Source organism: Physeter macrocephalus, chromosome 2 (genome assembly GCF_002837175.3).
Source record: "Physeter macrocephalus isolate SW-GA chromosome 2, ASM283717v5, whole genome shotgun sequence".
Lineage (NCBI taxonomy): Eukaryota > Metazoa > Chordata > Mammalia > Artiodactyla > Physeteridae > Physeter > Physeter macrocephalus.
Window position 1 is genome coordinate 11542875 of NC_041215.1, and position 26918 is coordinate 11569792.

General features: G+C 48.9%; 1 protein-coding gene across 1 annotated transcript in view; it reads left to right on the forward strand.

The window, feature by feature from the left end:
* The first annotated feature begins 1931 nt into the window (after positions 1 to 1931).
* OBSCN (obscurin, cytoskeletal calmodulin and titin-interacting RhoGEF) overlaps positions 1932 to 26918 on the forward strand; it is a 163860-nt gene continuing 138873 nt past the window's right edge. Inside the window, exons 1-9 of the mRNA XM_055080325.1 lie at positions 1932 to 2943; positions 4102 to 4371; positions 4620 to 4880; positions 5627 to 5935; positions 6407 to 6673; positions 7124 to 7408; positions 19801 to 20076; positions 22935 to 23210; positions 26793 to 26918. The exon at positions 26793 to 26918 is cut by the window's right edge and continues 186 nt beyond it. Of these exons, the coding sequence (XP_054936300.1) occupies positions 1947 to 2943; positions 4102 to 4371; positions 4620 to 4880; positions 5627 to 5935; positions 6407 to 6673; positions 7124 to 7408; positions 19801 to 20076; positions 22935 to 23210; positions 26793 to 26918 (3067 nt within the window). The 5' untranslated portion in view covers positions 1932 to 1946. The remainder of the gene's footprint in view (positions 2944 to 4101; positions 4372 to 4619; positions 4881 to 5626; positions 5936 to 6406; positions 6674 to 7123; positions 7409 to 19800; positions 20077 to 22934; positions 23211 to 26792) is intronic.

Consider the following 26918-nt stretch of genomic DNA (forward strand, 5'->3'; position numbering starts at 1 on the left):
GGCCCCCTGCCCCCTGCATATACTCGCTTATGAGCTCAGAGCAGTTGTCTCCCACAGCTGCTCTGGGCGTGGCAGGGGGAGGATGCCATGTCCTGCCTTGGGTCACCCACAGAGCTACCGCGTAATTCAGGCGGCGGTGGTGTGCTGGGAAGAGCCCAGAACTCAGGGCCCTGGGGAACTGGTGTCAAAGTAATCTTTCCACAGAGGGACACTGAGGCCCAGGAGGGTGTCCATGGAGGCGGGTGGCCACCTGCCCAGGTCCTTCCCAGGCCAAGAGCCCAGCCAGGCCATGGGGAAGCTGGGGGCGGGGCAGAGGTGCTGACTGCACAGTGAGTCAGCAGGATGGTCCCAGCTCACCTCCTTGAGGGGGACTAAGGGGATTAGGTCCTAAATCACAGGATGGGGAGCTGGAGGGCCTGGGGACATTGCCCCATTTGTCCCATGGTGGGCAGCCCATGCTGATGGCCCGGCTCCTGGGGTGAAGAGAGTTAAGGCACCTGGGGACAGCCCAGGTCCATTTGTGCTGGCTCTCTTTACAGAAGCCCCTGTGTAGGCAAGGCCCAGTTTCACCTCACCCACCTGTGCTGGAGGCCAGCGGTGCCCAACCTGGAGTGGGCAGAGGCCAGAGTCAGCCTGGGGCCTTTGGCATTGATGGTGCCAGCCCCATCCCTGCAAGGTGTCCAGTCGGCAGAGCCACAGCCAGTGGAGCCTCAGCTAAGATCTGCAGAGTGACTACGTTACCTGCAGGAACCCCAGGTGGGCCTGGCTAGCCGGCCCGCCCATTCTCAGCCTGGAACTCCTTGGCTCTTTCTGGGGGATTCTCTGATTGTCCTCCACAGACACACCATTGACTGACTGCCCCTGACCCTCCCCATTCCAATTCCCGGGGGAAGGAGACAGGCACTCAGGGCGAGGGGGCCGTGGGCAGCCCTGTGTGCTGGAGGAGCCCCCACACCCCAAGCTGCAGGATTTCCGTTTTTTGCTCATTGATGAGCACAGCCCCTCAGAGGTCCAGGGGAGGTGGGGGGATCCCAGGAGAGGTGAGATGTGACCCAGCCCAGGACAGCTTCAGGCGGGACAGGCCCTGTGCACAGGGCTCTCTGTTGTGGAATGCCCACCGAGGAGGGCTAGGCAGCTGTGCACACAGACTGCAGTGCAGCCCAAACGCTTGGGTGGGGGAAGTCACCGAGGTGGGAGGATGGGGAACAAAGGGGGCATGCCAAGCAGAGGGCTCGGACGAGAGTCTGCTGGGGTGAAGAACCTGTGACCTCTGGTGTGCCTTAGAGAGAGGGGACAGGCCAGTAGTGGGAACTTACAGTGAGCTTCCACAGCCAGGCCCTGTCAGAGTGCAGAGAGTGGCCTCTCTGTGACTGGGGGAGACTAGGTAGGTTGGAGTTTCAGACTCTAGGAAGCAACAACAGTGTGTGGGGAGGGGACAGGACACCTGCTGGCAGTTGGAGTGGCCCAGGAGGGACAGGGAAGGAAGGTCTTTGTGATGAGGTACAGCGTGGCACATGCCGCACAGGGAGGAGGGCAAGCTTGGTGTTGGTGTGGTGTTTTGGGACAGGTGCTCAGCTGGACCTTGAATTGGGGCAGCAGGCCTGGCGCTGGGACGAGAGGGAGGAGACGCTCCTGCCAATGAAAAAGAGCCCATTTGGGGGGTGGGGGTGGGGCCAGAAAGAGGCAAATCGGCACTTCTGGACCACCATACCATCTGGTGATGCTACCTGCAGGGATGGGGTGTGTCGGGGGAGACGGCACGCGGATGGAGAAGAGGGGCCATGTGGAGGGCTTTACCCTGGATTAAGCTGGATTTTCCAGGACGGGTGAAGTGGCCACGTGGGGAAAAGGCGGGGGGCTCTGAGCACAGCAGGGTCTCATCCCCACTCTGCCCTTCCCCCTCACCCCACTCGCAGGTTCCCCCGCCTCCCCCCACCCCCACCACCATGGATCACTCCTCGTTCAGCGGTGCACCTCGCTTCCTAACTCGGCCCAAGGCCTTCGTGGTGTCGGTGGGCAAAGACGCCACGCTGAGCTGCCAGATCGTGGGCAACCCCACGCCGCAGGTCAGCTGGGAGAAGGACCTGCAGCAGGTGGAGGCGGGCACTCGCTTCCGCCTGGCCCAGGACGGCGACCTGTACCGCCTCACCATCTTGGACCTGGCGCTGGGCGACAGCGGGCAGTATGTATGCCGTGCGCGCAACGCCATCGGCGAAGCCTTCGCGGCGGTCGGCCTGCAGGTGGACGCCGAGGCAGCGTGCGCCGAGCAGGCACCCCACTTTCTGCTGCGGCCCACATCCATCCGCGTGCGCGAGGGAGCCGAGGCCACCTTCCGCTGCCGCGTGCGCGGTTCGCCGCCGATGTCTGTGAGCTGGGCCAAGGATGGGCGGCGCCTAGGCGCGCCGGACGCTCCCCGAGTGCGCGTGGAGGCGAGCGGCGAGGCGAGCGCGCTACGCATCCTGGCCGCGCGGCCGCGCGACAGCGGCACTTACACGGTGCACGCGGAGAACCCGCTGGGAGCCGCTAGCGCCGCCGCCGGGCTTTCGGTGGACACGGAAGCAGACACAGACTGCCCGCCCGGGGCCTCCACAGCCATGCTCCTGGCGCATCTGCAGCTGCGGCGCGAGGCCATGCGCACCGAGGGCGCCCCGGCCTCGCCGCCCAGCGCCTGCACGCGCGCCTGCACGCGCACCTGCACGGTGACTGAGGGCAAGCATGCGCGCCTCAGCTGCTTCGTGACGGGTGAGCCCAAGCCTGAGATAGTGTGGAAGAAGGATGGGCAGCTGGTGGCCGAGGGCCGGCGGCATGTGGTGTACGAGGACGCGCAGGAGAACTTCGTGCTCAAGATCCTCTTCTGCAAGCAGTCAGACTGTGGCCTCTATACTTGCACGGCGTCCAACCTCGTGGGCCAGACCTACAGCTCCGTGCTAGTCGTCGTGCGAGGTGAGCTCCTGGCGCCGGGCACAAGGTCACTGTGTGCAGTAAGCACAGGCAGAGGCTCCTCCCCAGGCCTCCTGTCTTTTTCTTCCAGCGGCGGCTGCTGCTGCCATCTCCCCACCCTGTGCCTGTCTGGTAGAGGAATCCGTGGTTGGAGGTCTTGGCAGCTCCCGCTGTTCTGTTCCATTGTCTTTGTGAGAGTAACACGAGTATACAACCAAGTGCTTTGTCACTAACACCCCCCTCCCTCTGGGAGATGGTCAGGGTGCCCAGTGGCTGAGCCTGCTCTCTCCAGGCTGAGGGTGACCCAGGCTCTCCACCCCTCCTACAGGATGCTAAGGGGGTCTCCCTGGCAGAGCTGGAAGGAGGGCAGGAGCAAGGACAAACCTTGTGCTGTCGGAGGCCTCAGGCTGGGGCTGCACCAGGGTGGAGCTTGAAGGTAGTTCTGGGTCAGTTTGCAGGCTCATGTCCAGGTCTGGGGGCTCCCCCAGGGCACTGGGGCAGCTGTAGGCAACACCATCGGAATTTGCTGGAGGGCTGTTTACTCTTGTTTCCTCTAAGACCAGCCTCTTGAAGTGGTTGGAGTCCCACCTCCACTTTTTAGCAGCTGTAGGATCTCCAGCAGGGCGCTTCAACCTTCGTGTGCGTGCCTCAGTTTCCTCGTTTTTCACACGGAAGTGCTCTCCTGGAGTTGAGCAATTTCACAGGCCAGTACTTGTCCAGTGGCCTCACTGCTGTGTGAACCCAACCCATCCTGCCTGTCCAGGACCAGCTTAGGGGTCTGCTCAGTGGGGCTGCTTGCTGTGGCTTCACCTCCGTCATTTCTCCTTTTCTCTTCCAGACTTCTCCTTATATTTGGGGGGAGGGGGCTCTCTCCTTTAGGTTCTGTTCCCTCTCCTCTGTCCTCCCTCCTTTTCTATACCCCTACCTCCCTCTGTCCCCTGCTTACAGCTCCTCTGCCCTCCCATCCACCACCCTCTGCCCCCAAAGCCCCTCCAGCCCCTGTCCTGGCTCCCTGCCCCCACCCCAGCCTTACACCTCCCTTCCCCTGCCCCCCTCCTTCCCCTCACCCTCCTCCCCGCCCCCTGACTGCGCCCTCCGTCACCCCTCCTGCTTGCCCCTCTTCCTCTCCTCGCCCCACTCACCTGAGCTCTTTTTCCGCAGAGCCCAAGGTGCCCTTCAGAAAGCGGCTGCAGGACCTGGAGGTGCCAGAGAAAGCGTCGGCCACGTTCCAGTGTGAGGTGCCGCTGCCTCCCATGGAGTCTGTGTGGTATAAGGAGGAGACGCGGCTGTGGGCCGGTGCCAAGTACCTCATCGAGGAGGCAGGCGCCGAGCGCCGGCTGACCGTGCTGAACGTCACCTCTGATGACGATGCTGTGTACATCTGCGAGACGGCAGAGGGCAGTCGCACGGTGGCCGAGCTGGCGGTGCAAGGTGGGCGGGCAGGGGGCCCAGAGACTGGGCAGGGTCCGGGTCTCACAGGAGCTGGGCAAGCGGCGTAGGCAGTGGGCGGGTGGGGCGGGAAGGACCCTGGCGCGAGGGGTGCGTCAGGGAGGGGTGGGGTGGGCGCTCGGGGGACAGGGGCGGAAAGGAGGTAGGGGTGGGACAGGCCTACAGGGGTCTCTCTGACCAGCTGCAGCCCTTACCCCTCCCCTTCCCCACTGCTTGCCCGCCCACCCCAGGCAACCTCCTTCGAAAGCTGCCGAGGAAGACAGCCGGGCGAGTGGGAGACACGGCCGTGTTCTGTGTGGAGCTGGCCAAGCCAGAGGGCCCCATCCACTGGCTGTGGAACCAGCAGGAGGTGGTGGCCGGGGGCCGAGTGGCCATTACTGCTGAAGGCACGTGCCACACGCTGACCGTCTCCCAGTGCAGCCTGGACGATGCCGGTGAGGTAGCCTTTGTGGCTGGGGGCTGCCGGACGTCCACCCAGTTCTGCGTGTCAGGTAAAGGCCTAGGGAGTACCTGTCACACAGAGGGTACACTGCCCACAGTCCCCTGGGCCCTGCTCTGAGTTGTCGCCTGTTGCGGGGAGCGCCGTGCGGGGCAGGGAATGCCTAGGTTGTAGCTCTGGTTCTCTGGGGCTCATGGTTTGTTTGACACCCTCCTCCGCTGTGGTTACACTAGGCATCTGCAAAGTAGGAGTCCTGGTGGCCCCCCACCCTGTGAACCAGATTAGAAAGTGCAGGTTGTTCTAGAAGCACAACGTGTAGGGGGTGACACTGCAGGTGTCTCCTCTTTCTGTGGCCTTTGGTGTTGAGATTGGCTCCCCCAGGGTCAGCCCTTTGCTGGGGACAGGGACCCTGCACGTGGCTCTCAGCACCCTTGGAAGGGTCATTGTGCCTCAACCATCATCCAGCCCAAGATCCCAATGCATAGATGGGGTCAAGGCTGAGGACTGAAAAGAGTTCCTTTCCAGGCCACGTGGACAGCTCAGGGTGGCCCCTGAGGCCCGGGCACGCTTTCCACTGCAAACAGAGAAATGGCCGCAGAGCTGAGACTGGGGTTATGGGCTCACAGCGTCCTCTTGGGCTGGCAGTCCCCTTGGGCTGAGGCCATTTCAGACCACCAGGGAAGTGCCCCCGGGGAGGGCTGGGAATTCTGTGACAACCCCTTTATGCTACTGTGACCTTGGACCCAGGGCTTGGGGAGGGGGCTCCCAGTTGCTGACATGGGCCTGTGCTCTGCTCAGCCCCCAGAAGGCCGCCCCTGCGTGCTCCTGAGGCCCCTGTGGTGAAGGCCAGGACAGAGAGCTCCGTGACCCTTGGCTGGTCCCCACCACCCCACGGGGACCGCCCTGTTGCTATCGATGGTTACCTGGTGGAGCAGAAGAGAGTGGGCACCTACCCCTGGAGCCGGTGCCATGAAGACGAGTGGGTGGCTCTGCCTGAGCTGACTGTGGCTGGCGTGGCCAAGGAGGGGGACTTCCAGTTCAGGGTGTCAGCTGTGAACAGCTTTGGCCACAGCCCCTACCTCGAGTTCCCAGGAACTGTACACCTGGGTAAGTGTGGAAGGTTCTGTTCTCCCCGGCACCCTGGTAACACCCTGTGGGGCCATCTGCCCCTGAATCACCCAGACCCAGAGTGTGGCCCAGCCGTGGAGAAGCCAGAGTGACTCATGGGTCCTCTTTACGGTAGGGGGAGTGGGCCCAGGGTCCTGATGCTATTGAAGACTTATTCTGTGGGAAGGCCAGGGGACCCCAAGACAGGACTCGAGCCCCCTAGGAACCTATCTGTATCCACCAGCCCCGGGGCACTGGGCTACACAGCTGCCCCACCACACTGGGTTTGTGGGATCTGAAGGGGATCTCGGGTGGCTGTAACTTGTCCTCACTCCACCCTGCATCTGACTTTTGCTCGTGGTCTCCATGCGCTTGTCCAGTGGGCTTCCTAGAGCAGGGATTATTTGGGCCCAGGCATTGGAGGAGAGGAGGGCAGGGGCTCAGCTCCTTCCTGAAGCCCCCATCCCACAGCCCCGCAGCTGGCTGTGAAAACACCTCTGAAGGCGGTAGAGGCAGTGGAAGGCGGCGAGGTGACCTTCTCTGTGGACCTCACTACGGCCTCAGCAGGGGAGTGGTTCCTGGACGGGCAGGCCCTGAAGGCCAGCAGCGTGTATGTGATACACTGTGACGGCACCCGGCACACTCTCACCATTCGCTTGGTGCCTGTCAGCCTGCACGGGGCCGAGCTCAAGTTCGTGGCCAATGGTATCGAGAGCAGCATCCACATGGAGGTCCGAGGTAAGGGGACCCCGTCCCATGACCCTGGGGCCCCTCTGAGCCCCGTTTCCTCCCGGAGTGGGGGCGGGATGGGGTCCCTGGGCTCTCAGGGCTCGGAAGATCTGTCGTTGCTCCTGGGGCAGACGGGCTGCTGGATGAAGTGGGGCCAGGCGGTGGGGTGTGCAAGGTCACCGGGTGTGAGTGGAAGAGGGGCTAAAGTGTCCCCGATGGCGCCTAGCTTCAATTCTCTGTCTGTATGCCCCCGCTTCCCTTCCCCTTCTCCCCTCCTCCCTCTTTGTTGATTCCTTCTCCCACGCCACTTCTGGTCCTGTCTCTGCCTTTCTTGCCTCTCTGACTCCCCTCCACCGTATCTGGCTCTTCCCCCTCTGTTCACTCTGTCTCATTCCACTCCTCCCTGTCCACTTCCCCCTTCATCCACACCCGCTTTGTCCACCTGTCTGTGACTTCCAGCAGCCCTGGGGCTGACGGCCAAGTGTCCGGCAGCAGCAGTGGCAGCACGGGAGGTGCTGGCCCGGCTGCACGAGGAGGCCCAGCTCCTGGCTGAGTTATCGGACCAGGCTGCAGCTGTGACGTGGCTCAAGGACGGACACGCACTGTCTCCAGGCCCCAAGTATGAGGTGCAGGCGTCAGCCGGGCAGCGGGCACTGCTAGTGCGGGACGTGAAGCGAGAAGACGCGGGCCTGTATGAGTGTGTCAGCCATGGGGACCGCATCGCCTACCAACTCTTGGTGCAAGGTGACACCAGTGTGTGTGTGTTCATGTCCTCCCTGGGCTGTCGCCATGGCCAGGGCCGCGCATTCTGTCCCCCAGCTCTGGATAGGCTCTGGGGGACCTGGGTAGCAGGAGCCGCTGTTCTCTGTCCCCGTGAGGACGGTGGGGGATCAGGGGCTCTGCCAACCCCCTGAGGAGGGTGGGGAGTCAGATAGGCTCAGGTGACCCTGTGGGGAGGGCAGGGGTGTGTGGGGGGTGCTCAGCCCACCCTATGGAGACAGTGGGGGGATGGGATGGAGTCAGGTGACCATGTGGGGAGGGCAGGAGTCTGGGCAGCTCTGCTGACCTTGTGAGGAGGGTAGGGGGTCAGGGCAGGCTCAGGTGACCCCTGAGGGTAGGGTGGGGAACCAGGGACCCTGCCAACCCCGTTGGGAGGGTAGGGGTCAGGGACTCTGCTCAGTAGGGGAGGAGCTTCCTATGAGTGGGTGGCACTTGGGTGGTTGAAAGTCAGCAGCTGAGGCTGGCCCTGTCTCTGAAGGGGCCTAGGTTTGGGCGAGGGCCAGTGTCTCTCATGATCCTGAAGCCCCGAGCACCTTCATCTGCTAGCTGCCTGGGCACGTGTGTGGTTAGGGCTTTGTCGGCCCCCTGACCTGCCCCTGTGCCCTTGTAGGCCTCACATCTTTTTTTGCACAAGGACACGGCTGGTGGCTCTGTGCATGCCACGGCCGGGGGTTCAGCCCACTTTGAATACGAAACTTCAGAGGCCCACATGTGTGTACACTGGTACAAGGATGGCTTGGAGCTCGGTCACTCCTGCCGGTGCTTCTCACAGGAGGACATGGGCACACGGCACTGGCTGGTGGCTACCTCAGTCACCGTGCAGGATGAGGGCACCTACTTGTGCCAAGTGGGCGAGGACTCTGTGGACTTCCGGTCGCATGTCTGTGGTTAGTGCACTGCCTCCCAGGCTTGGTGTGTGGGGAGCAGGTCTGGCTGCATCCAGCTGTGCAGCACTTGCAAGGCCAAGCTGTCTCTCCTTTCATTTCTTCTGAGAATACTTGGGGGTAGGGGAAGTTACTTCTGAATTTGGCAGTTACTTCTGAAACGACCCACGAAACTAATATATATATATGTGTGAAGAATGCAGGTCTGGAAAATAAAAGATAAGAAGGAAATTTAAAGTCCTCATCCTCTTTTTAAAGATGAGGAAATGAGGCAGAGCAGACCTGGCTCTTTCTAGAAGCCATTGAGGTCTCTTGGCAGGTTCTCCAAGTCCGTTTCTGCCCCATCTTGGCCCTCAGAAGGGTCTCTGCCATGCCGTCCATGCCTCCTTCCATCTGAGCACAGGCACTGGGGCTGGGCTGCCCATCATGGAGTTCTGAGGCTGCTTCCCATCACACCCAGGAGGGGTTGGGGTACCTGGACCACCTGTGCCCATGGAGGGTTCCATGTGCAGCACCTGATCACAAAGGATCCTCATGGGGGGGATCCGAGGCTGCCTGGGGTCTAGAGCAAAGCTCTGTCATGGCTCCAGGACTTGGGAAACCTCACCTTGGCAGACCCTCTGCTGTGTATCCCTCCCTGTCGCCAGAGCCCTCAGCGATGTTTGCCAAGGAGCAGCCAGCACTCAGGGAGGTACAGGCCGAGGTGGGGGCCAGTGCTACACTGAGCTGTGAGGTGGCCCAGGCCCAGATGGAGGTGACATGGTACAAGGATGGGAAGAAGCTGAGTGTGAGCTCAAAAGTGTGCATGGAGGCCAAGGGCTGCACCCAGCAGCTGGTGGTGCAGCAGGTGGGGAATAGGGACGCTGGGGAGTACAGCTGTGAGGCTAGGGGCAGAAGGTCTCCTTCCGCCTTGGTGTCACAGGTCAGTTGATGAAGCAGACATATGATCATTTCAGAGGAACAGGCCTGGAGGAACCAGGCCTGTTTTCAGTGTAGGTGACGGCAGTGCTCAGCTGACTCATCAGGCCCGTATCAGTTATGCAAATAACCCCAGAACTTCGTGGCCCAATGGAACAATCTGTGGGCAGGAATTCAAGCAGTGCTCAGCGTGGGTGGCTCATCTCTGCTCCACATGGTGTTGACTGGGACAGGAGGATCCAGTCTGGCCTCATTTGTGTGTCTGATGTCCCAGTCAGGGGGCTGGCTGTGATGGCAGGCCTCTCTCTTCTAGTAATGTTGTCTGGGCTCATTCCCGTCTGGGACCATGCTGTTCTCTCCGCTGGGGCTATGCTCTCCTTGTGACATCTCATTCTTAAGGCCTCTTTCTCCATGTGGGTAGCCTGAGCTCCTTCATATTCTGGCTGGGTTCCCTTTAGGGATTAGGAGATGCTACAGGGTTTGTTAAGGTTTTTTTTCACCAGTCCCAGAATATTACATTCTGCCTCTTTTATTGCACAAAGCCAGACATAAGGCCAGCCTAGTTCCAAGGAGTTGGAGAATTAGACCTCACTGTTGATGAGGAGTCCCCTGGTTAATTGGGGACAATTTCTAGCAATCTATCACAAGGACACAGGCTCTATCTGTCTAGATCTTTGCTTTCTTGAGCATAAGATAAAGATCTTTCTAATGCTTATTGCCTCACGGTCACAAGATGGCTTCCATAGCTCCAGCCATCATGTTCAAGGTGGGAAGAACATGTAAGGATTGTGTGTGTGTTTGTTTTTTCCTTTTCACTGCTGTGCAGTAAATTATCACAAACTTAGTGGCTTAAAATAATGCCCATCTGTTAGTTCACAGTTCTATAGATCAGAATTCAAGATGTGGATTCTGGATTCTCGTTTCAGGGTCTCAAGGGCTGGAATCCATGTGCCATCTGGCTGAGTTCTCTCAGGGTCCTTTTCCAAGCTCATCCAAGTTGCTGGCAGAATTAATTGCCTTGTGGTTCTGGGTCTAAGGCTATTTCCTGGCTGGCTGGCAGCCAGGGGCTGCTCTTAGGTCCTTTGCCACATGGACCCTCATGTCCATTCACTCTTATGTTTCAAATCTCTTTGGCCAGGAAGAACCCCCTCCCTTCTAAGGTCTCACCTGATTAGGTCAGGCCCAACCAGGATAGTCTCCTTGTTAATGAACTCATCAACTGATCTGGGACCTACATTCCTTCTGCAGAATCCCTTCACAGCAACACCTGGATTAGTGTTTGGTGGAATAGCTTGGAGAAGGTGCATGCATACTGTGGTGCAGGGATCTTGGGGCAGTCCTACCTAGCACAGGGTGTCACCTGCTCTTTCTTCTATTCAGAGAACAGATGCTCTCTGAGGAGACCACAGCAGATTTTCCCTATGCCTCCCAGTACTGTGTGGGTCTGATGGCCATGCCTTGCTCAGGCACCTGGGAAAGTGAGTGCTTAATCTTCCAGCTTCAGCAGTGGACGTTGAGGGTGATAGAGGTGGGCATGTGGTGGCGTGGCTGGCCTGGTTCTGCTGAGGAATCTGTCCTGCGGCACTGGCCCGTGCCCACACCAGGGTGGCTGTGCCCTGGTTTTGGACACTGACTTCGAGGCAGACTGTGGAGGGATCAGAGTGGACAGGGTCAGACCTCACTCCTGCCTCTTAGGAGACAGCTGACCTTAGGCAAGTCATCAGTGTCGTGTCCCCCTGAAGTCTGTCCGGAAACTCAGAATGTGGCCTTAACTGGAAATGGGGTCTTTGCAGACAACATCAAGGAAAGGATCACAAGATGAGATGACCCTGGATTAGGGTGGGCCCTGACTCCAATGACAGGTGTCCTTTGAGAGAAAGAAGAGGGATATTCGTGATACAGATACATGGGGACATGGCCAATGACAATGGAGGCAGAGATTGGGGTGATGCAGTCACAAACCCAGGGATGCCTGGAACCATCAGATTATAGCCATCCTGGTGGATGTGAGGTAGTATCTTATTGTGGTTTTGATTTGTATTTCCCTGATGACTAATGATGTTGAGCATCTTTTCATATGTATTTGGCCATTTGTATGTCTTCTTTGGAGAAATGTCTATTCAGATCCTTTGCTTGTTTTTTAATTATTTATCTTTTTATTACTCAGTTGAAAGAGTTCTTCATATATTCTGGATAGTATAGCCTTATCCTATATATAGTATAGTATAGCCTTATCAGATATATGATTTGCAAATAGTTTCTTCCATTCACTTTCTTAATTGTGCCCTTTGATGCACAGAAGTTTTAAAATTGTGATGAAATCTAGTTTATCTTCTTTGGTTGCTTGTGTGTTAGGTGTCACATCTAAGAAATTGTTGCCCAATCCAAGGTCAAATAGATTGACACCTATGTTTTCTTCTAAGAGTTTTCCAGTTTTAGCCCTTGTATTTAGGTCTTTGATCCATTTTGTGACAATTTTTGTGTATGGTGTGAGTTAGGGGTCCAACTTCATCCTTTCCATTGGATATCCAGTTGTCCCAGCACCATTTGTTGAAAAGAATTTTTCCCCATTGAATTTTCTTGGCATCCTTGTTGAAAGTCAATTAACCATTAATTATTTATTTCTGGACTCTCAATTTTATTCCATTGATATATATGTCTACCACAGTCTTAATTATTGTAGCTTTGTGGTATGTTTTGAAATTGGGAAGTGTGAATTCTTTAACTTTTTTTTCAACATTGATTTGGCTGTTTGAGGTCCCTTGCATTTCCACATGAATTTTAGGATCATCTTTTTAAGTTTTGCAAAAAACGCAGCTGGTATTTTGATTGGGATTGCATCAAAATGTGTAGGTCAATTTGGGGAATATTGCCATCTTTTTATTTTATTTTAAAAATTTATTTATTTTTATTTATTTATTTTAGGCTGCGTTGGGTTTTTGTTGCTGCACGTGGGCTTTCTCTAGTTGTGGCGAGTGGGGGCTACCCTTCGTTGGGGAGCATGGGCTTCTCATTGCAGTGGCTTCTCTTGTTGTGGAGCACGGGCTCTAGGCATGCAGGCTTCAGTAGTTGTGGTGCACGGGCTTAGTTGCTCCATGCATGTGGGATCTTCCCAGACCAAGGATCGAACTCATGTCGCCTGCACTGGCAGGCAGATTCTTAACCACTGCACCACCAGGGAAGTCCCCAAATTACTGGTATCAGATTTCTTTTTTAATTTTATTGTTTTGGCTGCACCGTGTGGCATGCGGGATCTTAGTTCCCTGACCAGGGATCACACCTGTGCCCCCTGTAGTGGAAGCGCAGAGTCTTAACCACTGGACCGCCAGGGAAATCCCCTTTGCCATCTTAACAGTGTTAGTCTCCTAATCTACAATATGAGATGACTTTCTATTTATTTTGGTCTTTTAAATTTCTTTCAATTATGTTTTATAGTTTTTAGTGTGCAGGAATTGCGCTTATTTTGTTAAGTTTGCTGCTAAGTATTTTATTCTTTTTGATGCTACTGTAAATGGAATTGTTTTCTTAATTTCATTTTTAAATTGTTCATTCCTAATGTATGGAATTAGAATTGTTTTTTGTATATTGGTCTAGTATCCTGCAGCTTCTCTGAATTCATTTATTCACCCTATTAGTTCTTTTGTGGATGCCTTAGGATTTTCTATATACAAATCATGTCATCTGCATGTAGTTTTACTTCATTTCCAGTCTGGATGCCTCTCATTTTGTTTTTGATTACTGATTCAATCTATTTACTTGTTATAAGTCTATTCAGATTTTTTCCATTTATTCTTGTGTTAGTTTTGATAGTTTATGTGTTTCTAGGAAATTCTCCATTTCATCTAGGTTATCTAGTTGGTGTGCAGTTGTTCATAGTATTCTCTTTTAATCCTTTTTATTTTTGTAAGGTCTTTATTGATGGCCCCAGTTTTTTTTCCTGATTTTAATAATTTGAGTCTTCTATCTTTTTTCTTGGTCAGTCTAACTAATATTTTGTCAATTTTGTTGATCTTTTCAAAGAACCACCTTTTGGTTTCCTTGATTCTTTCTATTGCTTTTGTATTCTCCATTTCACTTATCTATGCTTTAATCTTTATTTTCTTCATTCTTCTAAGTTTGGGTTTAACTTAATCTTTTTCTTGTTTCTTAAGGTATGAAGTTAGGTTATTGGTTTTTTATCTTCTTTTTAAGATAGGCCTATAACTTATAGCTATGGATGGCAGGAAACTGAACACTGCTTTCACTGCACCTCATAAGTTTTGGTATACTGTGTTTTCATTTTCATTTATCTCAAAATATTTTCTAATTTTCCTTGTAATTCTCCTTTAGTGTGTTGTTTAATTTTGACATCCTTGTGAATTTTCCAGTTTTCTTTCTAGTATTGCTGTCTAGTTTCATTCCATCATAGTCAAAAAGATTCTTTGTATGCTTTCAGTCTTTTCAGATTTATTGAGACTTGTTTTATGGCCTAACATGTGGTCTGTGTTAGAGGATGTTCCATATGTGCTTGAGTAAAATATGTCTTCTGTTTCTGTTGGGTGGAGTGTCCTCTGTAAGTCAGTTAGGTCTAGTTTCTTGTATAGTGTTATTCATGTCCTATTTCCCTATTGATCTGTCTGGTTGTTCTATCCATTACTGAAAGTAGAGTACTGAAGTCTCTATTCTTGGAGAACTGTCTATTTCTCCCTTTAATCTTTTAGTTTTCATTTCATATATTTTGGAGCTCTCCTGTTAGTTGTGCTTATGTTTATAGTTGTGATATCTTCTTGATGAATCGACCCTTTTAATCAATATATAACATCCTTAATCTATATCTGTATATATTAAATATAATGTCTTGTAATTTTTTTTCCTTTTGTTTGACATTAGTATAGCCACCTCAGGTCTCTATTGATTGCTATATGTATGGAGTATCTTTTCACTTTCAACCTATTTGTATCTTTGGATCTAAAGTGAATCTCCTGTAGACAGCATTTAAAAAATTCATTTTGTATTAAGTTAATTCTTATAAGGAAGTGTTTCTTTCTGCTATTTTACTCTTTGTTTCTTATATGTCATATCTTTTTGCCATTATTTTCTCCATTATTGTCATTTATGATTAATTTATTTTTTCTAGTGTGCCATTTTTGTTACTTTCTCATTTCTTTATGTATATGTACATTCATTTTTTCTTAGTGATTACCCTGGGGATTGTCATTAACATCTAACTTTGTAATAATCAAGTTTGAAATTATATCATCTTAGTTTCAATAGAAAATTCTGCTTCTTTACAGGTTGTGCCCCAAGCTGAATGTTGTTAATGTCACAAGTTATGTCTTTATACATAGTGTGTCCGTTAACTTTATAGTTTTATAATTATTGTTTATGCATTTGTATTTTAAGTCATATAAGAAATAAAAGGAATTATCTAAGCACCAGAAGAATGATCCAATATAAATGAGAGTTGGAACTTACAAACAAGAGCAAGATTAGAAGATCAGAAGTTCCACCCAGGAACTTCAGATGATAGAAAAACAATCTGAAAGAATATGTCAAATAAGTCTACTTAAAATGATTAAAGAGATGTATGGAAGACTAGAAAATGTAAGAAAAAGTGAAATACTAGGAAAAAGAACAGGCAGATTTAGAAAACCAAATGAAACTTCTTGAATAAGAAACATAACTTTTGTAATAACAATTCAGTAGAGGGATAAACAGCAAATTAGACATAGCTGAAGATAGAATTATTGAATTGGAAGATAGATCTGAGAAAATTACTCAGGATGAATCACAAAGAGGTAAAAAATAAGAGATAATGACAGACATAGAGAAGAGAAGTAGAAGGCCGGCCACACGTATGTCTAAAAGGACTTCTAGGAGAGACTAGAGATAATGAGGAAGATGAAATAATGAAAGAAATAATGTGGAGAGATTTTAGAAATGGTAAAAGACATGAATCCTAAACTTCAAGATTCATAAGAAATAATGGGAATTGTAAAAAAAAAAAGTCACATCTAGTGAATTCCAGAAGGCCAAAAACCAAGAGGAGATCTTAACCTCCAAAGGGAAAAAAGGTTAATGGGATGATAGTTATTCTTCCTGTAGATTTTTCAACAGCAATGAAGAGTACAGAAAAGATGGTATAGTCTCCAAAGCACTGAGGGAAAATAACTGTTGATCTAGAATTCTGTATCCAGCTAAACTATCATTCAGAAGTTAAGGTGAAATACAGACATTTTCAGAGAGTAAATGGAGAGAATTTATCATTCATAAAATCTCACTGAAAGAATTACCAATGAATATACTTTATAAATAAGATAATAAAGTCTAGAGTAGTAGAATGGGTTCTAGAGCAGCGGTCCCCAACCTTTTTTGCACCAGGGACCAGTTCTGTGGAAGACAATTTTTCCACAGACCAGGGAGGGGGGTTGGTTCAAGCGGTAATGCGAGCTATGGGGGGGATGGTTCAGGTGGTAATGCAAGTGATGGTTCAGGCGGTAATGCAAGCTATGGGGGGATGGTTCAGGTGGTAATGTGAGTGATGGGGAGCAATGGGAAGCAATGGGGAGCAGCAGATGATGCTTCACTTGCTCACCCACTGCTCACCTCCTGCTGTGAGGCCCAGTTCCTAATAGGCTGTGAACTGGTACTGGTTTGTGACCCGGGGGTTGGGGACCCCTGTTCTAGAGTAATGTGATGTCAAGCAAATACAATAAGTTAATAAAAAGCAGCATCTGATTCTCAAGGCCAAGGATTTGATTACACCAATGGTGACTGGCCTGCTAGAAGTTGTAGACTGCATTAACATATTAATGTTCCTGTGACTCAGGGGTATTGCCTGTTCTTGGTGACATGGTATAAGAAATTCTCCCTGAAAATACCAATGCTGTGATATGCCAGCCACAAATTATGCCTCTCTTTGTTAGGGTAATTATGAGATCACAGGTGCTAAGTAGATGCCAGAGCCTGAATTGTAACATATACCAACGTGAAAATTATTGAACTGGGAGCCTTCAGATTCTGAGAACTAACCTGTTCCCTGCTTTGTACATCTTCTGAGTGTGAAGTTCTCTGTGTTAAGAAAGCTAGGAATAGGACTGGCTTGTGGCCAAGGCATTATGGTTTTGAGATCCAGAAGGTGGGCCCTCATCCAATTCTAGAAATTTGATTGTCTTGTCTTCCTCCCTGTCCCCAGAAGCCACACTGATATTTGCCAGGGAGCATCCAGCATGCAGGGAAGTGCAGGCTGAGGTGGGGGCCAGCACCATGCTAAGCTGTGAGGTAGCCCAGGCCCAGACAGAGGTGATATGGTTCAAGGAGGGAAAGAAACTGAGTTCAAGCTCAAAAGTGTGTGTGGAGGCCAAGAAGGGCTGCACCCTGAGGCTGGTGGCACAGCAGGTAGACAAGGTAGATGCTGGGGGAGTACAGCTGAGAGGCCAGGGGCTGGAAGGTCTCCTTCCACCTCGACATCACAGGTGGGTTCCTTGAGGTCCTTCTTATGTTCCTCAGGTTGATTATTAGGGAGTGGGGGTGTGTGGTCATGCCACCTAAAAGTGTGTTTTCTCACAAAACTTAATACATAGAAGCTAGCAGGTATTAATTACATGCCAAGGGCCAGATTTTATGAAGTACTTCTTGTCTTTTTACTTGTATAAACTTCACAACCACCTCGGGAAGAGGAATTCTGATTATTCCCATTTTAAGATAAGGCACAAAGAAATTCCATAACTTGCCAAAGTTCACATAGCCAGAGAATTTCAGAGCCAGGATTTAGGCTCGATATTCTGAGGGCTATTTTCTCTGGCTATCAAATTGCAGTTTAACAATCCCCTGCCCATATTTTAAAAAAATTTTTAAGAGACTATTCCACTGTCTTCCAGATTCCATGTATTTTTTTGGAATATCAACTGTCAGATATATTATGTTCCCTCAAGGGTCAGTTTTTTCTTTTCCTGTTGTTTTTAAGGTATTGTTTTTGATTTTGATTTTCAGCAGTTTACATTGATGAACCTAGGTGTGATTTTCTTTGTATTCATCCTGGTTAGGGTTACAGAGCATTTTGAGTCTGTGGATTTTTGTCTTTCCTCAGTCATAGAGTGTGGTTTCTCACATGTCTCATATGTATCTCTCTTTCTCTCCACCTCTTAATTCTTTTACTCTCTCTGCTTTAGTCTGGATATTTTCTTTAGATCTGTCTTCCAATCCACTAATTTTCTATTCTTCTATATCTAATCTGTTTTCAAACCCATTTATAGTGTGTTTACTTTCAGTTATTGTATTTTCCAGTTTCATAATATCCATTTGTTTAATTTCTTATAGATTCTAGGCTCTGTAGTAAAATTTTTGTATTAGATATATTTTCTTTTCTTTCGTATTAAAGAAATATTATCATGGTTATATCCTGGTCTGATCATCTGATATTGCTTTTTTTGGATTTCTATTCACTCTTGTCCTTGGCATGCCAGTGAATTTTCAGTTGACTGTCAGACACTGTTTGAGAAAACTTTTTGAATATGGATGATGTTATCTTACTTCAGACAGAGGATCAGTATTTCCTTTGCTAGGGAGGGAGAGAACAACTCAGAACTTTAGTCTATTCAAGGACTGCACTGACTCAAGGCTGCATTGCAGCTTTTATCAGGGTCATCTATCTCTGGTTTGCCCTCATTCCTGGGCATAGTCCTCCAAGGATTTCTACAGAGACTTGGGGTATGGATGGGGGTCTCTTTTCAGGCAGACACTCAACTCTAATCTTTGTTTCTCTGGCATTGCAAGGTGCTAAAAAGTCTGCTATAGTTTTCAGAGATTTTCTGCTTGGTTTCGTAGTCTCCTGGACCATGCAGTTGTGGAGCTCATCAAACATCTTGAGGGGAATGTGGCTGAGTGTGGGGCTCAATTCTACAAGATCTCTTTTCCCTGGAGGCTTGGCTCCCCAATCTCTAACTTTATCTCTCTGCTCACACAAGGTGTACATAGCATGACCAGTTTTCCTGTTTCGTGGTAGCAGCCCTATTCCTTTTAGTGTCATGCTGTACTAAGGAGCAGCAGTGTCCAGAGGAGAAAATCAGATGCCCAGTGTGGTTCCAAAAGTGCAGTTCCCTTTTACCTTCCTCACTCACTTCACATCTATCCTTCTAGGAGAGCCCTGGCCCTAGCTCTCATCTCTGTTAGAATGACTCCCCTCAGCTTTCATCAAAGCTGCCTCCCTTTTATCATTTTATCATTTTATCATTAGCACTTCACCTAAACATTACTCCTTAGCAAGATTTTCTCTGACCACCAAATCTAAGTCACCAGTCAGTCCCTTCTCTCTAGCACGTCACTCTGTCTTATTTCATCACAGCATTCACTGTAGCATTACATTATTGTCACGTTTGTATGTTTGTTTGTTTTTCCTCAGTAGAAGGTAAGATCTGTAAGAACAGAGACTGTGTTACGTTTCCAGCTATCGTGTAGCATCCCCAGCTACCACCATAGTGCCTGCAGATAATGGGACCTCCATTGACATTAGTTGCATCAGTAATTGAATGAATGAATGAGTGACTGCATCTACAGCATGGACTCTCTGATATCCTACATGTATTTATTTTAGTTTAATGGAACATATAAAATTATTAAAATTGATGATATCAGCCATTGGTAAGGATGTGGAGAACTGGAACTCCAACACACTGCTGGTGCGAATGTAAGTTGGTACAAAAATTTTGGAAAACTGGAAATATCTGCTAAGGCCAAAAGCAGATGTTCCTATGTTCCAGCAGTTCTGGTGCCCTAAAAGATATGTAAAAGAATGTTCATAGCAACTTTACACATCATATCTCCAAACTGAAAACAACCCAAATGAACCACAAGAGAAAAAGGAAAAGTAAATTGTGGTGCTCGCTCATACAACAGAATCCTGTATATCAGTATGAAAGAACTGACTGCTGCTACATGTATAACGTGGATAGATCTTACAGACATTATGTTGAGTGAAAGAAAAGAGACCCAAAGAACACATAATGTATAATTCCATTCATGTGAAATCAAAGAACAGACAAAAGTAATTGATGGAGGTAGAGGTCAGAATAGTGCTTACTTTTGGGGAGTGGTCAGTAGTGAAAGGGGAGCTGGAAATGTTCTGTTTGTTGATTTGTTTTGATCACATGGTGATAGGTACACCTAAACTTCATTGAGCTGTATAATGAATTAGTGCACTTTACATGTGAGTTATACCTAGAAAAATGTAGAATAGTTTGTGGAGGCCATACCATATGCTTGGGTCTGGGGATACAAATGCACACAACCCAACCTGCCTGCCAGAGGTGACTGTCACATGGGAAAGACAATGAACTAGCTGTGACAGATGCTAGAATACCTTTGGCCACTTTCCTCCAGCCTTAGGAATTGACCTTGAGTCAGAACATCACCAAAATGTACACTTGAGATATATGTTTGTAAACACAACTCTACACCTTCCTGGGCACATAGCATCACTGGCTCCAAGGAGAAAATTTACTGAACTCTTAAGTTTTGGTCTCACAGGTTGGTACCAGCTTTGTGTCTCTGACACTGTGTGCCCCTTTCTGTGCTCAGAGTCCTCTGCGGTGTTTATCAAGGGGCAGCCAGCACATAAAGAGGTGCAGGCCGTGGTGGGGGCCAGCACCACACTGAGCTGCGAGGTGGCCCAGGCCCAGACGGAGGTGATGTGGTACAAGAACAGAAAGAAGCTGAATTCGAGCTCAAAAGTGCATCTGGAGGCCAAGGGCTGCACCCGGAGGCTGGTGGTGCAGCAGGTGGGCAAGACAGATGCCGGGGAGTACAGCTGTGAGGCCAGGGGCCAGAAGGTCTCCTTCCACCTGGATGTCACAGGTCAGTCCTTGGAGGTAGTAACTTAGCCTTGTGTGGAGGTGATGGGACTGGCTTGCATCTCCCAACAGACCCTATGATCTTCCCACTAGACTTCATCTCTTTTAGCCTTTCGTCCTCTCACCTCCCATTTTCATACCCATGGCTGGACCAAGGGAGGCTGGATGGGCAGGCTGTGAACAGAAGGGATAATGGTGTTCCTACAAACCCAGAGTGGTGTTTCCACACAGTAATGCACAGTCTTCAGTTCCCAGCATCTGCCCCAAACCTTCTGGGTATTCCTTGGTGTCTGGGACTCTGGTTCTGTCTTGCACTTGGAGTCTGAGGTAGACCAGATGTCTTTTAACTGTGGGTATGTGAATTTGCTCCTCCTGGATGTCCTGACAGCTCCTAGACGCCGTCACCTAGCAACGCATGTGGGTTCCCACTAGGGAGAGGTGTTTGAATTTCATTAAGCCAGGACAAGGGGAAATTTCTGCCACACAGTCATACTTGGATTTGTCTCAAGACTGAACTATGGATTATCAAAATTTTAGGTGTTCTGAACACTCTTTCTTCCTTGCACATGGATATAGAAGTTATCTGTGCATCTACATGTAACAAAATCTAGATCCATTTTTCTTGCAATATGTGTGCAAAGTAAACAGAGACCAGAGGGTTGGTCGATATGTGCCTGAGATATGCACATGTGAGGTCTGGAATTCTCTTTTCAAAGCAAATACTGATTTCCTTTTGTTTTCTGTTAGAACATTCTATGTCAGAATTCCCCATGGAGTCTGATTTATAGATTTAGACTTGGGGAGGAATAGTAGCTTCTCCTATACAAACATGTATGTATCTTTTAAGAATGGTATTTTAGAAGAATATGACAATATTTTTTCATGGCAATAAATGTGAAAGGTTTGACAAATTGATCAGATTCTTAGAAAACTATATAGAAAGTGACACAAGAAACATTCAACAACTCAAGTAGTCCTATAATCTTTTAAATAATTGGAACCATAATGATAAATCTTCTCATAGGGAAGGATCTAAGCCCAGTAGTTCCACTGGTAAATTATATGAAATACTTTGGAAAGAAAATCCATGTTCATGGATATTCTTCTAGAGAATAGAAAAAGGAGATAAACAGTCTCTGATTTGTTTCATGTAGATAGCATAACATTGATTACCAATATCTGATGAAAAAAATTGTAAGAATTAAAATTACAGACCAACCTATTATGGATATCAAGGCCAATATCTGAAACAAAATATTATCAAAATAAATTTAACAATATATTAAGAGGAACATTGGTAATACACTGTGATAAAAGTCATAGTCCAGAAATGCAAGGTTGTTCAAACACTAGAAACATTAGCAAAGCAATCTGTTTCATGACATGCAGAATAAAGTATTTGGTAAGATTTGGCAACATAAATACAGAAGAAAAGTTTAATAAAGTTGGCATCAATTCATGACATAAAATTCTTAACAAATTATAAATAAAACAGTTCTTAATCTGATAAATGATGATGCAGACAAACCAGCTAATTGCACACAAAAATGTGAAAGTTTTTCTGTGAGATGGGGAACCAGACAAGGAAGCCAACTGTTAACTGCTTTTATTCCAACATTGTACAACAGAGATAGGAGGAAAAGAAAGTAAAAGACATGAACGTGTGAAGAAACAAAAGTTGAATTCATGGATAATATGATTAATCCAAAGGATAAATTATGAGAATAAGATAGTTGAGAATGATTACCATGTAAAAAAATCAATATGAAGAAAACACTTCTACGTCTACATAGTAGCAACAAACATCTGGAAAATGAAATTTTTAAAAGAATTACAATAGCATCAAAAGAATCATTTTCTAATTCCAAGTCTAATAAAGGGTGGTGAGAGGCTCTGTGTGTGGGGGGGAATTATTAAAAATGTCTTGAGAGACAGTCAAGAAGTTCTAAATAGTTGGGTAGAAATCCAGGGAAGAATAAAAAATGTTCAATACCAATTTAAATCCAAACAAATGTTTGTTTAGTGAGGATTTTGAAAATTCAGAAGTAAATTGCTAAGACCATGTACAGTCAATACACTCTTGAAGAAGAGAAAAAAGTGAGTTATTTGCTATACCAATATCAAGATTGTTATAAAGCTACAGTAATGAATACAATAGTGTCTCCTTGCAAGCATAGATACACAGACCAAAGGACCAGAATAGTGATCTCCGACACAAATGTGCACATGAATGGATGCCCACATTTCCCTGCTCCTTTTTTTTTTTAAAAAAGTGGAATCATGCAAGGAGTAGAGACAACATGGTTTTAATAAATGGTATTTAAACCATTTAACCATATAGAAAAACGATTAGGCCAGTAATTCATATCCCACACGGGGAGGTGCCAGCACTGCCCCCAGACTGCCACAAGTTGACCATACAAAGTGTAGGCCAGGGCACTGAGCCTCAGTGATTTCCATGGACTGCAGGTGCAAAGTTCCCTGTTTAGGCGTATGGAGAAGACTGTGGCCCCATCTGGGAAGGTTTGGGAACACTTGCGTGTGACCCCGCAGATGCCATGAGCAGGGGAGAAGTCTCTTCCAAAAGCGCACCCTCCCCCCAACACCTCACCCCCCGGACCAGCTCACGCGACCCGGGGGAGAATGCATCACTTGTGTTACTTGTCACTGAGAAAGGCGGGGGACTTCTGCAGGGCTCACGGCTGTTGCAGAGCCTGGAGAAGTTTCCAGTTTGGCCCCCGCCTCACCCCCGCACCCCTCACACCCGCCTGGCCACGGCTCCCCACTCAGGTCTCCTTTGCCCGGGGCTGCCTTCGTGACTGAGATGGTGTCTTTGACCCGTGTATCCCTCCCTATCCCCAGAGCCCAAGGTGGTGTTTGCCAAGGAGCAGCCGGCACGCAGTGAAGTGCAGGCCGTGGCGGGGGCCAGAGCCACACTGAGCTGTGAGGTGGCCCAGGCCCAGACGGAGGTGACGTGGTACAAGGATGGAAAGAAGCTGAGTTCGAGCTCGAAAGTGCGTGTGGAGGCCACGGGCCGAGGGCGGCGGCTGGTGGTGCAGCAGGCGGGCAAGGCAGATGCCGGGGAGTACAGCTGCGAGGCCGGCGGCCAGAGGGTCTCCTTCCACCTGGATGTTACAGGTCAGTCCTGGCGGAGTATACTAAGCTAGCCTATTTGAAGGTGATGAGGGGACTGTCTTGCGACCTCCACAGACTGGTGTTCACTCGCCTGTAACCTCCCAGTCTTCCACGTCCCACGTTTATAGCCATTTTTGCCCGGGGGAGGATGGATGGAGACAGTGGGCATGGAAGGCAGAGGGGCCATTTGTGTCCACCTGTTTCCATGCGGTAAGGCCCAGTCACAGTGTCTTATCACCTGCCTAGAGCCTTCCTGTTGTTCCTGGTATCGGGACCCTGGCTCTCCCTGCCTGGTGATATGTGACTTTCCTCCCAGGTACTTCTTTCCTGACAACTACCACATGGCTCATGCCGTGTCTCGGGTTGCCAGATGGGGTTTCAATTTCATTGATCGCGGATTCGTGGAGATGTTGGCCACCCAGTCCCGCTTGGAATTATCTTAGGAGTGAACTTTGGATGATCAGATTTGAGGTTTCTGGGACGCTCTTCCTTCAATTTCCTGGATAGGGAAGCGCTGGTTGCCTGTAGGTAGCAGAAGATGGGCCCATGTTTTGTTGTCACGATCTTGCAAAGGGAGAAAGAAAGGAGGATTGGAATAGAGTCACCTGTGTTATTTAGGGTGATCTTCTTAAATGCAATAGGGTTTTACCTTTGTCTTCAAACAGTTTGGATACTGCGGGTCAGTATTCCCCGTGGCGTTATATTGGTGAATTTAGGAACGGAAAGGAAAATGTCGCTACTGCCCCATCAGTCTGCTGTGCTAATGAGGAGTTAGTGTACTAGCAGCAGACTCTGACTGGCAAAGCAGTTTTTATTTCGTTGCGTTTTCCTAAAGGTTAGTGAGTGTCTCTACCTCGTGGCTGGAACATAGGGCAGTCTAAGAAATCAGGTTACTCGTCTTCTGTGAAGAGAGTCTTAATGCTGAGTAGGGGTGGGCTGCCATTCCACATTGACTCCTAGGTGCCAACCCATAACTGTCTGAGACCGTGCAACCATAGGATGATTTATGGGTGTGTATAGATATCCCGGATCCCACCGGGCATTTCTGTAAAATGTGACATTCGGAGAATGTTAGAGAGCGTTCTAAGATAAAAGCTTTGAAAAGTTGTGAAGTTTGACTAAATCCTGGACAACTGTATGAAAACTGATACAAGAAGATGTAGAAAACTCCAAGAGTTGGATGACTTGTCAATCAGTAGGCCCAATAATGAAAAATCTTCCCAAGAACTACCTTGTAGTTATCTGGTAGAGTCTACAAAATATCCTGGAAAACTGTTATTCCATGCTTGTGGAGATGGTCTTCGAGATAGAAAAAGGAGATGCACTCTATAAGTCCCTTTAAGTTCAGAACATAACATCGATGCATACCAGAATTGCAGAAGAAAGGCAGGAAGGATGCATGAAATTCCAGACGTATGTATTGCGAATATCACAGCCACAATCATAAATGAAATGTTAGCGAAAGGAATTCAGCCATGCCTCCACGGGGCGGAGGTCAGTGATGAGAGTCGTAGTCCAGGATTGCACGTTGTGTTGAAGGTTGGCAAAATTAATAGATATAAAGCTTGTCATAAGCGATTGAATGCAGAAGGATGTGGTCCTCTGAACGAGTAGGGAATCAAATGGTTGATGAAATTTGATCATCCCAAATCCAGACAAAAAGTGTGATAAAACTTAGCACCAGTTCCTGCCATATAATTCTTAGCGAACTGTACACAAGTGTTCTTTTTGTAACATTATAATAAAATTCCTCCAACAACAACAAGAGCAGCATCCCACTGAATGTGTCCCTGGAGGTCTTTGATGTGAGGGAGAACACACGTGGGCCACGGTAACCCCTGAGTGGATTAAGGAGGAGCATAAAATCACTGGCAAAGGGTGTAGAAAAACTCACGGTAGAATTTGCTGATGATGTGACTATCAACTCAGACAATCCGATGGATAAGTTATTAGGCTGTGTACGATTGTTGAGTAAGATTAGGGTGTAAGAGAATCAACGTGCAGAAGACATTTGCACAGCTAAGCCCTGGGGAGAAACGCTTGGAAAGTAAAACTTTTGTGAAAGAGTTAAAATGGCACAATTGTATCATGTTTCTAATTCCAGGTCTGATAAAAGTTGCTATGAGACTACGTGTAGAAATTATTACACATTCTTGAGAGAGAGTCAGAGGTTTCAATCGATGGACAGTAATCTGAGGAGAAAAATGAAAGATGTTGATTAACAATGAAAATCGAACCAAATTTGTGTTTTGGGTGGTCGGATGGTAGAATAGCAGGCAAGGGACAGCCAACATGCTATTTGCTTGAAGAAGCGAGGTGGGAGCACTGCGTGTGAGCCGTTGTCAAGAGTTATCGTGAGGCTGTATAGTTTTCAAGAGAAGGGGATCCCAGTGCGAAGATATTTACCGCATCAGAGGAACGTAGTAGTGAGGTCAGAAAGGGCTCCTTGCAGCAATGGTTTCCTGCGCAACCATGGACAAATCCCCCCTCAGCCCCCCTCCCAGTCCCCTCCCCGCCACCACAATTTCATCTGTTACTGTGCTGTGTGTTCGACAAGTCGAGGAATTATGTATTCTTCATAAATAGTGATTGGACTACTTACCCATAGGGAAAAATTAAAATGTACTGACAATTCACACCCCACACAAGAGTACACTCATGGTGGGTTAGAAACCTCAGTGTTAAAAGGTACAAACCAAAAAACAGTCCAGTGATACCATGGTTTCTTTAAAGACCGAAGGTAAGGGAGGATTTCTTAAGTGGAACACAGATGCTCCAAACTCAAAGGGTTGAAATGGACATTGGTGACAGTATTGAAGGGAAAAACTTTGATTCATCGGAGGACTCGATCACACAGTGAAAGTGCGAGTTCCACAGTTGGGAATAACCTTGAAAGCTAGCAGTCTGTCTTTCTCTAGTATTTCAGTGAATAAAGAGTGCCTAGAGATAAATGGAGAGAAGAGAGAGGCTACTATTGGTGAGTGGCAAAAATTTGAATAGTGCCACCAGGAAGAACAAAAGAGTAATGGGGACCCCAGTCATCCGGGGAAAGGTGCTCCCCTTCTTTATTCCTCACACAAAGGAAAAGAAAGCCACGGGGAGGTGCCAGCACTCTCCCCAGACTGCCACAATTTGACCATACTAAGTGTAGGCCAGGGCACTGAGGCTCAGTGATTTCCACGGACTGCATGTGCAAAGATCCCTGCTTAAGCGTATGGAGAAGACTGTGGCCCCATCTGGGAAGGTTTGGGAACACTTGCGTGTGACCCCGCAGATGCCGTGAGCAGGGGAGAAGTCTCTTCCAAAAGCGCACCGTCCCCCAGCACCTCACTGTTCGAACCAGCTCACGCGGAACCGGGGGAAAATGCATCACTTGTGTTACTTGTCACTGAGAAAGGAAGGGGGACTTCTGCAGGGCACATGGCTGTTGCAGAGCCTGGAGAAGTTTCCAGCTTGGACCCTGCCTCACCCCTGCACCCCTCGCACCCGCCTGGTCCACGGCTCCACACTCAGGTCTCCTTTGCCCAGGGGTGCGTTCCTGACTGAGATTGTGTCCTTGACCCGTGTATCACTCTCTGTCCCCAGAGCCCAAGGTGCTGTTTGCCAAGGAGCAGCCGGCACGCAGTGAAGTGCAGGCCGTGGAGGGGGCCAGTGCCACGCTGAGCTGCGAGGTGGCCCAGGCCCAGACGGAGGTGACGTGGTACAAGGATG